Source organism: Nematolebias whitei, chromosome 22 (genome assembly GCF_014905685.2).
Source record: "Nematolebias whitei isolate Nwh7 chromosome 22, NemWhi1, whole genome shotgun sequence".
Lineage (NCBI taxonomy): Eukaryota > Metazoa > Chordata > Actinopteri > Cyprinodontiformes > Rivulidae > Nematolebias > Nematolebias whitei.
This window is the reverse complement of record NC_056519.1, coordinates 9,283,110-9,294,366: the sequence shown is the minus strand read 5'-3', so window position 1 is coordinate 9,294,366 and position 11,257 is coordinate 9,283,110. Positions and strand designations below refer to the sequence as shown.

Below are 11,257 nucleotides of genomic sequence, written 5' to 3'. Positions count from 1 at the left end.
TTTTTTTAAAATATGTATGAATATGTAGATGAAAACAAATGTTTTCTTAGTTCAGATTGGCGTTAGTGGAGGTGTAGCAGTCTTAGGCCCTGAGGGGTGAAGCTGTTGGATGTTCTTGATTTGTTGAAGAAACGTCTGGATTTCACATTAAACTGCACATATAGGAGGGGAACATTATGAAACACACCCCGACACTTCAAAATAAGACAAAAGGTTTTATTATAGTACATTTTTCTATTAAAAAAACAAATGTATAACTTGGTATGGCAACAGCATATTCAAATTGAAGTTACACATAAAACCAGGAGGAAAAAAGTGTTTTAAGTTTGTAATAAACATCTGCGTGTGGACGAAGGTTACGTTGAGAAATGTGCGGCCGTGTGTTTTTAGTTTCTTTGCAACTGTGAGCACTTGAACCAGAGGCTGCAGCTTCTGATTATTTTGGTACTTGAACATTTTATTGATCTCTTAATTCAATAAGTAACTGGATAAATGCTGTTGCTGTATTAAAAGGCAATAATTAAAACAACAACAAGGTTTACTGCAGTCAAATTTCATGTTTTCTAACTAGTTTTCTGTATATTTAGTCAGTTTCAACATTAACTGTGTTTGCTGAATCGTTGACGTTATTCAGTTTTAATTTGTGCAAATTTTTCCATTTTTTTAGGCATTTATTTATTTATTCTCACTTGTTGCACTGTTACGTTTTTATTCTTTACTTACTGCTTCTAAACTTTGTGACAGTAAATAACAAAACATGGTGATGCCGTGTGAATTAAATGAAGCGTTAACAGCAAAGTGTTTTTTTTTAGTTAGTCAATGAGTCATTCAGCCCTTGAACCCAGCCACCTTCACACTTTTCACCACCGGGAAACATTTCTGTCTTGAATATTTTAGCTTCAGGTCACTCAAACACAAATATTTAACCAGAAATTTGTTTGTGCACAAACGCCGTGTGATTTTCACAATTCACGGTCATTGTAAAGCTGCAGCGCTGCGTGTCCTCGGATGTAACGCCTGTGCAACAAGAGGAAGTGAAAACTGACTCAGGAGGAGTTTTTCACAAGGTCATAAAGTGAAGAAAGCACCAGCTGGAGGAAATGAATGGCACGGCTGGTTTCAAGGTCTCAGAATCTGCTGAGTAGGAAGGGGAGGTAGAGCTGAGCCTTGTAGAGTAGATGCACCAACAGATGTGTGAATGCATGGGTGATCACTGGTGTTTGAGGGTCTAAAGTGCACGTGCTTGAATTTTTGGATGTTTAGACATTTGTCTTTGCCTTGCTGACTGTCTTTGTCTCCCCCTGCAGGGCTTGAGAAACAAGCCAAAGAAGACGGGACATGTCAAACCAGATCTGATAGACGTGGATTTAGTTAGAGGTAAGACGTCACTGACAGTTTTAGATTTCAACACCTACATTAGCTTTGTTCACATGTGCAAAATTATTTGACCGGATTGAAATGTTTTTGGATTAAATAACTCAAATGTGTCGTGGGCACAATCCGTTCATAACGAGCGTTCACATGCAGCGAGCTTCCATTCTAAACAGAAGTACTGACATGTGCAGAGTGGTAAACTCCCTAAAAAAAACACAGAAAAAGAATCTAAAAAAAGTTAAGTCAGGTCCTGACTTAATATTTTTTAGATTCTTCTACCTGGATTATTGAGCATGCATCCAGACACAGAAGAAGTTCTTCTTCCGGGATGAACGTAAACAAACATGGGCTCCCAAAATGGACCCGCGCCAGGTTTGAATGACGGTGGAGACGTTACTGCACCCCCTCACTGAGCTGCAGGTAACACAGATCATTGTGAGCTCTTTCAAAGTTTCTAGTAGAAATGTTGTCGCTCGCCGACCAGTTTTGCTTCCCCGACATGCTAATGTTATTAGCATTAGTAAACCACCCGTATGTTCTGATCACAAATTCTTTCGGATCGCGCTGAATAAACAAAAAATAACCCGACCGGGGCGTTTACGTGACACATTTTTATTCCGAATGGCTGTTTAACCTGATTACTTGTGTCCATGTAAACATAACTACTGTTGAGCCTCGTAGTCCTAGTGACTACCAATTCATTCAACCTTTATTTATACAGGTTAATCCCACTGATAGTTGTACCATTGTTAATCCCATTGCCTGGTCCTAATACTGCGAAACTACATTTATGTGTTGGGTTTAGATTTAAGACTAAAAGTGTCCTGGTGCATGCTCAATAATCCAGGTAACCAGATTAAGGCCCCATTTCCACGAGGCAGCTGCAGTCTAAAGTTTTTCTGCACTAACAACAGTTGTAATAAACGACAGAGCAGAGTGTTTTTGTGCTACTCATCCTTGTTCAGCATGTAGGAGCTAAACTAATAAAATCCAGTTCCAAAGAGACGTTGGCGCATTCACCAGTTTGGACGTGACTGTCGTGCAGATGCTGCATGTGCATGCAGCTGAGCCCTGCATCAGGGTTGCCAGATAAATTGAAAATGTATTTTTTACTCTCTCCTTTTCCGTGCACATGTTCACTAAACACAGCACACCTCATCTTGCAACACGCTTACATGACAGTTTGGGGCGGCTGTGGCTGAGTGGTTAGAGCAGTCGTCCTCCAATGCGAGAGTTGGGTTCAAATCCACCTGCAGTCACATGCTGAAGTGTCCCTGAGCAAGGCACTGAACCCGTCATAGCCTCTGATGTGTGTCCCATCAGTGTATGAATGTGATCTAAAGCTCTGATTAGTCTCATTAGAATGATTTGTTCCATTAGCTTTGTGGAGATCTAGTAGAGTGCTGTGTGGATGGGTAGATGAGGCACAGATTGTAGTGTAAAGCGCTTTGAGTATCTTGAAATAAGATAGAAAGGCGCTAAATAAGTACAGTCCATTTACCATTTAGGTCTAAATACTATTTTTGTGACCTCAATGAACACTGAAAAACCATTAACGTTTCCAGAGGTTGTTCTTGTGTAAACGGGGCCTGAGTCAAGTCCTCTGAACAGATTCTTCTTTGTTGAAACGTTTCGTCTTTTATCTGGAACACTTCTTCAGTCTGAGGCGCTGCAATCTTATAAATAGCACCTTCTCATACCTTCTCAGCAGTAAAAAGAAACTGGTTGCAGTTTGCTGGTTACATCCAGAACTAGCTGTTCACATGTAAAAGGACCATCAGCCTAACAATTGGTCGTTATTGCCCCGATGGCCGAGTGATGCTAGCAGGAACAGCATTTAGTGCTTGAAATAGTGAAAAATAGGTGCATTTTCTCTTCTGAATTCTTGGTGTTTGCAACCAGTGAGCCATGAGGCCACAGTATGAGGGGCCAGTTTTTAACTTTATCCTGATTGAAAGCTGGTCAGGACAGAAACAGGAAAAGTGGAAAAAGAAAAGTCATCTGTGGAGGAAAAAGAAAAGATTTAAGTAAAGCTGTCTAAAAACAGAAACGTAAAACTCAAACATGACTCTGGCGTCTCTTCTCTCCTCCGAGCGTGTTGTTTTTGTTTTAATCGGGTCATTTTGTGACTTTTTTCAGGTTCAGCATTCGCAAAGGCCAAACCAGAGAGTCCGTGGACGTCACTGACCAGGAAGGGCATCGTGAGAGTCGTCTTCTTCCCGTTCTTTTATCGATGGTGGATCCAGGTCACCTCCAGGGGCATTTTCCTCCTCCTGTTGGCTCTCTACCTGCTGCAAGGTAAGACGGTCCACCGTTCTTCTCTCATGTGAGTTTTGACTAGCGACAGTCTTTATTTCATTAAACAAAGTCTAAAATGTGTTTAACGGTTCAGAAACATGTCCAGGTCTTTACTGGGTGTTCTTCTTCCCCACAGTGGCAGCAGCAGTCCTGTACGTCACCATCCCTCAGCCTCATGGGATACCGGCCACCGAGGTGTTCGGAGCCATCTGGCTCATGTTGCTGCTGGGAACTGTCCACTGTCAGATCGTCTCCACCAGGACCCCAAAACCTGCCTCCAGCAGCGGGGGGAAGAGACGCAGGTAGGTGGAAACAGTGACGGGATCATGTGATCAGAAAACAAGACAAGCAAAACCAGTGAGGAGACACAGAGAGGAAGATGAGGCTCCTCACACAGAGGAGGATTCAGTGAAGATAAAATAAACACGGGACGAAACTAATTCAAACTTTTAAAATCTATTAAAGAATTAATGTTTTGTTGCAGCCGGGCGACTTTTAGGAGTTTGACTCAAAAGAGTCGCAACAAATCCAGACATGCATCAATTTGCACCCATCTGCTCATAATTATCAGACTTTCCCAACTATATGTAGCTTTTCTCATTTTACTTTATTGATAAATACCATTTTTTTAGTTTTATTTGTTTAAAATAAGTACTTAAAATCTTTAAAGATTGAAGGAAACTGTAGTTTTGTGGCATGTGTTTGCTGTGCTTTGTTGCTGTGTTTGGCTCACGACAGACTTCGATCCGTGGTTTCATTCAGGAAAGAGTTTAGGGGATAAAACAACTTCGGTAACATTTAGAGGAAATGACAACAATTAATTTAATTAATTCAGTTTAAACACATTTATTCCTTCCACTGCAATTAGTGAGTGTGACTCAGCAGTAATTCCTTCAACGCTGAGTCATAGTAAGAGTCACAGCACAATCTGTTTGTCTGTTCACACAAAACAAAAGTTGAGGGATTTAAAACACATTTTTATGCAGCAGTCATGTAAAAATCCTTTTTAATCTGAATAATTTGAATCAAAGTGCTCAGATTTGTTTGTCCTGTTTAGATTAAAGTTGGATAACATCAGGAAGTTGTTTTTATGGTAGAAATATAATAAAAGTTGTGACCAAAATGCTTTATATTTAATATAATTAAAATGTGACTTTTTCTTCTTTTGAATTTGAAAATCAAAACTTTCCTGTTTGCCTTTTTCTTACAATATGATGAACTTTTTTATGGTCAATCCTGCAAAAGTAGATGTTAAATGTTTTAAAATCTAACTTTCTCAGGTCATACAGATGATTCTACTTGTGCAGGATAAAACCCCACGGTTGAGTTTCTTTTTGGTAATTACTGTAACAGCCGCAGTGTCCACTGGGGACCAGTTTTACTGTCATTTTAAATTGATCTTTATTGGGCTCTGAAGTGTTCTTGATCAGAGACAGAACCCGGTCAGGAACCCGGTGGACACAGCGCTGTAGTTTAGACACTTCTCGGTCTCCAGGTTCACTTCAAGTCTCTCTTTAATCTCCGTTCTTTCCAAACTGAAGGAAGTTGAGGAAGGCATCTCAGATGGAGGTGCATAGGGAAGGAGACGGGTCTAGCACTACCGATAACACACAGGAGGGGGCGCCACACTCTCACTCAGCCAGCACCACATACAGCCTGGGCGCTTTCTTCCAAGATTTCTGGCATGATATCTGTAAAGCTGGGTGTGTATTTTCATTTCCACTCTTCCTGTGATGAGATGATATGGAGAGACGAGGCTGTGCTCGCCCCAGTCTAAAACTAAATAAATGAATCTCGTGGAACTTGATCGGACTTTGAACTGGATGAGCCCATCCTCGCCTCAGACCTGACCTCTGCTTCTCAGCTGCAACATCCTCTCCTTCTGAAGGATGAAGTGTTCAAATCCAAATGATTCAAAACAAAACGTACCTTTTCTAATCTGACTGATTTAAGAGCGACGGGGGGATTTTGCAGCTAATTTTGATTGTAAATATGTTTTAAAGAAGCATGTGGTGGAGTTTGTTTTTGTTTCAGCAAACTGCAGCAGTGTGGGACATCCAAACTTTTCCTGATTAATCGCACATTAAATTTGTAAAGTACTGAGTATATTGCAGTAATCTAGTTGTAACTTTAGGTGACATTTGGAGCCACTAATGCCCCGTCCATACTTCATGCATGTTCCACGGTGTTGTCGAATGCGTTTCATGTTCCTACTAAAATGAGAACGCGGTTCTCTCCTCTGCCCTCTAACGGTTTCACCTGCCCTGCAGATCCAAGAAGTCCAAGCTTTCCATCGATAAGTCGACAGAGACCGATAACGGTTATGTGTCGCTCGACGGCCGGGTGACCAACCGCAGCAGCGAGGAGGGTCTTCAGCTCCGCGAGCAGAGATGTGATTTATTAAACCGAGCCGACGAGATGTGCTGGAGCCCACACATCCAGCCCACACAAAGTCACGCAGCCCGCAGCTCGGGCAGCAAGAAGGTAATCCATCACGACGCATCCATTTATTCTGTTCCCAACATCTGTCACATCTGGATGTGCTAAACGTGTCTTGGTTTTTAAGGAGCCGGCGTCAGATGAAGCATCGAGCGAGGAGGACCCTGAAGCGTCCTACAGCGCCCTCCGCAGGGGAGTGGAAAGAATGAACAGTGACAGCGCGCTCAGAAACCGCAAGAGTACACACCATTACAAGAAACACTACACTGTGGAGGTAGTAACACTTTAATCACCACCTGGAAACATTTACAGACTCACTGCACACGTTTGTAAAAATAAAGTCCTGTTGTGTCCATCAGGATGTCCCCAAATCCGGGACCAGCTGCAGCTCCAGATGTTCTAGTCTGAGGACTCAAGACTCGGAGAGCACTCGGCACGAGTCAGAAACGGAGGACTTGATGTGGGAAGACTTCCTGCACTGTGCTGAGTGCAGATCGTCCTGCACGTCAGAGACAGGTGAGAGGGACAGAGGTCAGAGACACACCTGCAGGTTACAACATATAGATGACCATTGTCTCACGTTCCCTCAGAGGGAGAAGCAGGAGGAACATCTGTGTGTCCTCCAGCTAAAAAGGAGTACAGAGACGACCCTTTCCATCAGGTCAGTAAGTGTTTCATTTTAAAGGGATAGTCTGGTCATTCTTGAAGCGACAATCTGTCAAATAGTTAAATGTTCAGGCTTTTTTCTATAAAATGACAAAGTAAAAGAAAGGTACAGTAGAGCATTACACCAGTGTTCATACTCACTGAAACAGATGTGTGGATGGTCTGCCAGCTTCAGCATCAGTGCTATAGCTCAAACTATGTTTAGAGAAGAAGTTTTATAGCCTGGACCTCAGCGCTCCATGACAGATCCCTTCAAAAATAACCAGACTATCTCTTTAACTGTGCACGTGTTCGCTGCAGAGCCACGTTCCCTGGCTGCACAGCTCAAACCCAGGCCTGGAGCGAGTGAGCGCCATCGTGTGGGAGGGGAACGAGTGCAAGAAGGCCGACATGTCCGTCCTGGAGATCAGTGGGATGATCATGAACAAAGTGAGTGACGGGTACAGCTTCAAACTTTAATGGAGTGGATCGCTGATGTTTGTGGTTCTGTGTTCAGGTGAACCTTTACACTCCTGGTATCGGGTACCAGGTGTTTGGGAATCTGGTTTCAGTGGCACTTGGACTCACACCCTTTGTCTACAGGTATAAACATTATCTCTACTTCTTTAGTTGGATTTTGACCCAGGTGTACTCCACATATCTGAACCTGTGGCTCTCTTCCACTCCTCCATGTAGAGGTCAACGACACATCCACACTTTTTCTGTAAAATAAGTGGCGGGAGGACGGAAATGCAGCAGGATATAGATCAGGTCCAGTTTCCTCTGTCCGTGCAAGTAAAAAGATGAAGATGACAAACAGGACAAGTTTCACCCAGGACCAGAGCTGGACCTCTGTCTTTCCACCACTTATTTCAAACAAAAAGGACCTTCAGGGTCAGACTGTGGATGATCTCTGCATGGAGGAAGTGGAAAAGCCACTAGTTCAGATATGATGATGACACCTGGGTGTGTTTTGTTACATAGTCTTAGCTAGAGAAAGCAGAACACATGTGTGTGTGTGAGAGAGATTGTTCAAAGAGTCATCTACAACAAAGATCTATCACTTAAAATGAAAACACTTTCTCACCCTCTGCAGGCTGGTCCAGTACAGCGAGTTGGATCAGCTGACCAAGCTCTCGGCAAATGAGATGCTGTCTGTAGCTCTGGGAGCCGGGTCGGGATCAGACGCCTTGGTAATCACCATGGTAACGCTCAGCTTCCTGGTGCGCGTTTGCCTAATATGGCTCTTCTTCTTCCTGCTCAGTGTAGCAGAAAGAACCTACAAACAGGTGACAGAAAGGAGTCCTGATAAATTACTCTCAGTTGTGAAAATCTAATAACGTTCACGTCCTTCCTTCATCTTTAATTGTCAGAGGCTGCTGTTTGCCAAACTGTTCGGTCACCTCACTTCAGCTCGCAGAGCCAGGAAGTCTGAAGTTCCCCATTTCAGACTGAAGAAAGTTCAGAATATCAAGATGTGGCTGTCGTTACGCTCCTACCTCAAGGTACATCTGTCATCATGTCTAACGTGGACTAATAATGTTACAGCATTTTAATTCAGCTGATGTCTCTGGGAGCTTACAACAGATTTCAATGTTTACTGAATTTGCAGAGACGGGGTCCTCAGCGTTCAGTGGATGTCATTGTTTCGTCTGCCTTCCTTCTTACTTTGTCAGTGGTCTTCATCTGCTGTGCCCAGGTAACATTTAGAAGCTTAAATGGTATTTTTATTATTTAAGTTTGCTGATCGTACAGGACCCCTCAGAAAGGGGGAGTCTTCCAAGACCAAACCAGAGGGAGTGGATTAGCTCTATTTATTATTATTATTCAATATTAGGTGCAACTTTACTGGGTTAACTACAAAATAACACGTACGGTGAAAAATTGTGAGATTTCCTAGAAGTAATCAAGGTGACTTTAATCTCAAGTGGTCCTAATAATCCTATATCAGTTTTTGTCACGTTCGATTTGTAACCAAACTGATGCACGTACCTGACTTCTGTCCAGCTTCTCCACGTCCATGAAACGTTCCTGGAGTACCACTATAACTGGGAGCTGGTGCTCTGGTGCTCCAGTCTGTCTCTGTTCCTGCTCAGGTTCGTCACTCTGGGCTCAGAGACCAGCAAGAAGTACAGCAACACCTCCATCCTGCTGACAGAACAGGTACACGCAGGACATGAAACACACGGAGCGTCACCTTCAGTCAGCCACACTTATCCTGGTTTCTCCAACAGATCAACTTGTACCTGAAGATGGAGAAAAAACCAAACAAGAAGGAGGAGCTGACGCTGGTCAACAATGTTTTAAAACTGGCTACCAAACTACTCAAGGTCCGTTTGACTCACAACTCTCCTAAAACTCTTGTAAAACCCTTTTTAAACACTTGTTTTCTTCTTCCCTTCAGGAGTTGGACACTCCGTTCAGGTTGTACGGTTTGACCATGAACCCTCTGCTTTACAATATCACCCAGGTGGTCATCTTGTCTGCTGTATCAGGAGTCATTTCTGACCTACTGGGCTTTAATCTGAAGGTAATCCAGTACAGGACCTTCTTTTATATACACACAATTTTTAAACAATCATGTCTGAGCTGTTTGGTCTGAAACTGTTTCTTTGTTCACAGCTGTGGAAGATCAAATCATGACCGAGACGCCCGCCCTTCAACGTTTCCACTTTGTGCAATTCACAAACTATTTATTTACCCTCTCAGTGTTTTTACTTAAGGTTTATTTTAATTCTATGTTTTGTGTTCTACAGCACAAAAAAAAAGCTATTTTTGCCTTTAACAAAAAGTGTTATGAACATGTTATTGTCATGTTTAGGTTCTCAGTTGCATTTGAGATTTGATTTTCTTCATTTGTAGGCAGCATCATGAGACGCTGATGAGGCTACATTTATTTTCTCAGACAGGAATTTAAGTCATTTTGTTTTCAATGTATTCGTCTATTTTTTTTAAGTCCCAAATTTGGAGTTGTAATATGTTTAAATCTAAACATATGCTGTAAAATACTTAAACTTTCATATTCAACATTTAAAATTCACCAGGCCGTAGATGTAAACACTTAAGAGTGAACATACCGGATGTCAGACGTCACTTTCCAGTGGATAAAGTTGAAACTGCTTCGCTGTAGTCGAGGAGAACGTCCCTGCAACGACAGTTTCATCATTAAAACTTACCAGTGTCTCCAGCAATATCTTTACCTTGTGCTCCCTCTTTTTTTATGTAAAGGTAAAATCCCTCAGATTCTTTAGTATATTAATAAGTATCAAGTTGAATTAGCTTTTTATGATTAGATTTATCCAACAAGACTGAACGTATTTGAAATAATATTTCAAAGATTCTTGTAAAACGTTAAAAACTGACAACGTTGTGACATTTCTTAGAAACTCTTTGGGTTCAACAACTGGCTTCAGGTGGAAAGTCAACCCAGTTTAGTGCTCTTTAAATTTTTTTTAAATGTCAAACTCCTTTCCCGTCATTAGATTAGTTGAAATGAAACGCCATCCGTCTCTTTTTGAACGAAGATATGCACTTTAAAAACAGGCGTCAAGTTACATCTTGTTTGTGTGTGACGCTTCACATCGCTCTTAGTTTCATCTACACGGTACGTGAAGACGCTCACAGAAAACATGTTGCACAACGTGATTAAAATGCTGACAAGCTGCCTCAGCAGATTTCACACAAGCTCCATTAGAAAAACTGTGTTCCGTAGTTTTAAATCAATAGTAGAACAGAGTGTTTGAGGAGGAAGACCAAAGTGCTTATTTAAATGTTTTCGTCTCTACGGAGAAAAGAATGTATTTGTAGTCACGCTTTAACGTCTGTTTCCCTTCAGAAAGTCTTTGGTCTGTGTTTTTATCTGCTTTCATCGGTCGTTTGTAAAGAATGTTTATTTCTCATGCTGACTCAAAGTGTTCATAAGAAACAATTAAGAATTGAATAAAAGTGAACCCGAGCGAGGACTATGAACATTTAGGTTTATTTGTTTGTTTTTTTAAAAACTGGTCTGTCCACCAAGTCTTCACTTTTATAAGAAAAATAAAAAACATAAACTCACTCTTTTGTTCTTTGAGTATTCTGTTGCTCAATTATGTTCAAACATACCATGTCTGTTTAGATCTTTATCATTACAGCATTAAGACTCGTTTTAATGACTAAAATGGTTATTATTTTCTTTAGTCAATTACACCTCACGATGTTTTACTATGTAGTTAGTATCTGTTAACAAAATATCAAAACACTACACACATTTTATTTACGAGAGTTGACTAATAATGAATGTATATCTGAGACCTGAATCAATCCACTTTAAGAAGAAAGCAACTGCCAAAAGAAGACAGATGGCTTTAATTCAGAGAACATGTTGGGGATCAGTATCAGCTACTACCAAACTAAATGTTAGATCAATATGTAATAAACCGTTTAACTTCCAAACTGATGAAAAATAACACAACCTATAGTATGACTTCCAAACTGATAAAAAATGACACATACTATAGTA

The 11,257-nt window shown here is 41.3% G+C and overlaps 1 protein-coding gene across 1 annotated transcript; it reads left to right on the top strand.

The window, feature by feature from the left end:
- Positions 1–1,307: 1,307 nt before the first annotated feature.
- Positions 1,308–9,427, top strand: LOC119428246 (putative homeodomain transcription factor 2; the record flags this gene model as incomplete). Its single annotated transcript, XM_037695903.1, is given in 17 exon segments — positions 1,308–1,377; positions 3,514–3,672; positions 3,809–3,974; positions 5,214–5,375; positions 5,943–6,156; positions 6,239–6,385; positions 6,471–6,627; positions 6,702–6,772; positions 7,078–7,206; positions 7,274–7,359; positions 7,853–8,045; positions 8,130–8,261; positions 8,369–8,455; positions 8,764–8,919; positions 8,991–9,086; positions 9,161–9,286; positions 9,379–9,427. Coding segments are annotated over 17 exon segments (2,172 nt in total), but the record flags the coding sequence as incomplete, so codon positions are not given.
- Positions 9,428–11,257: the final 1,830 nt, after the last annotated feature.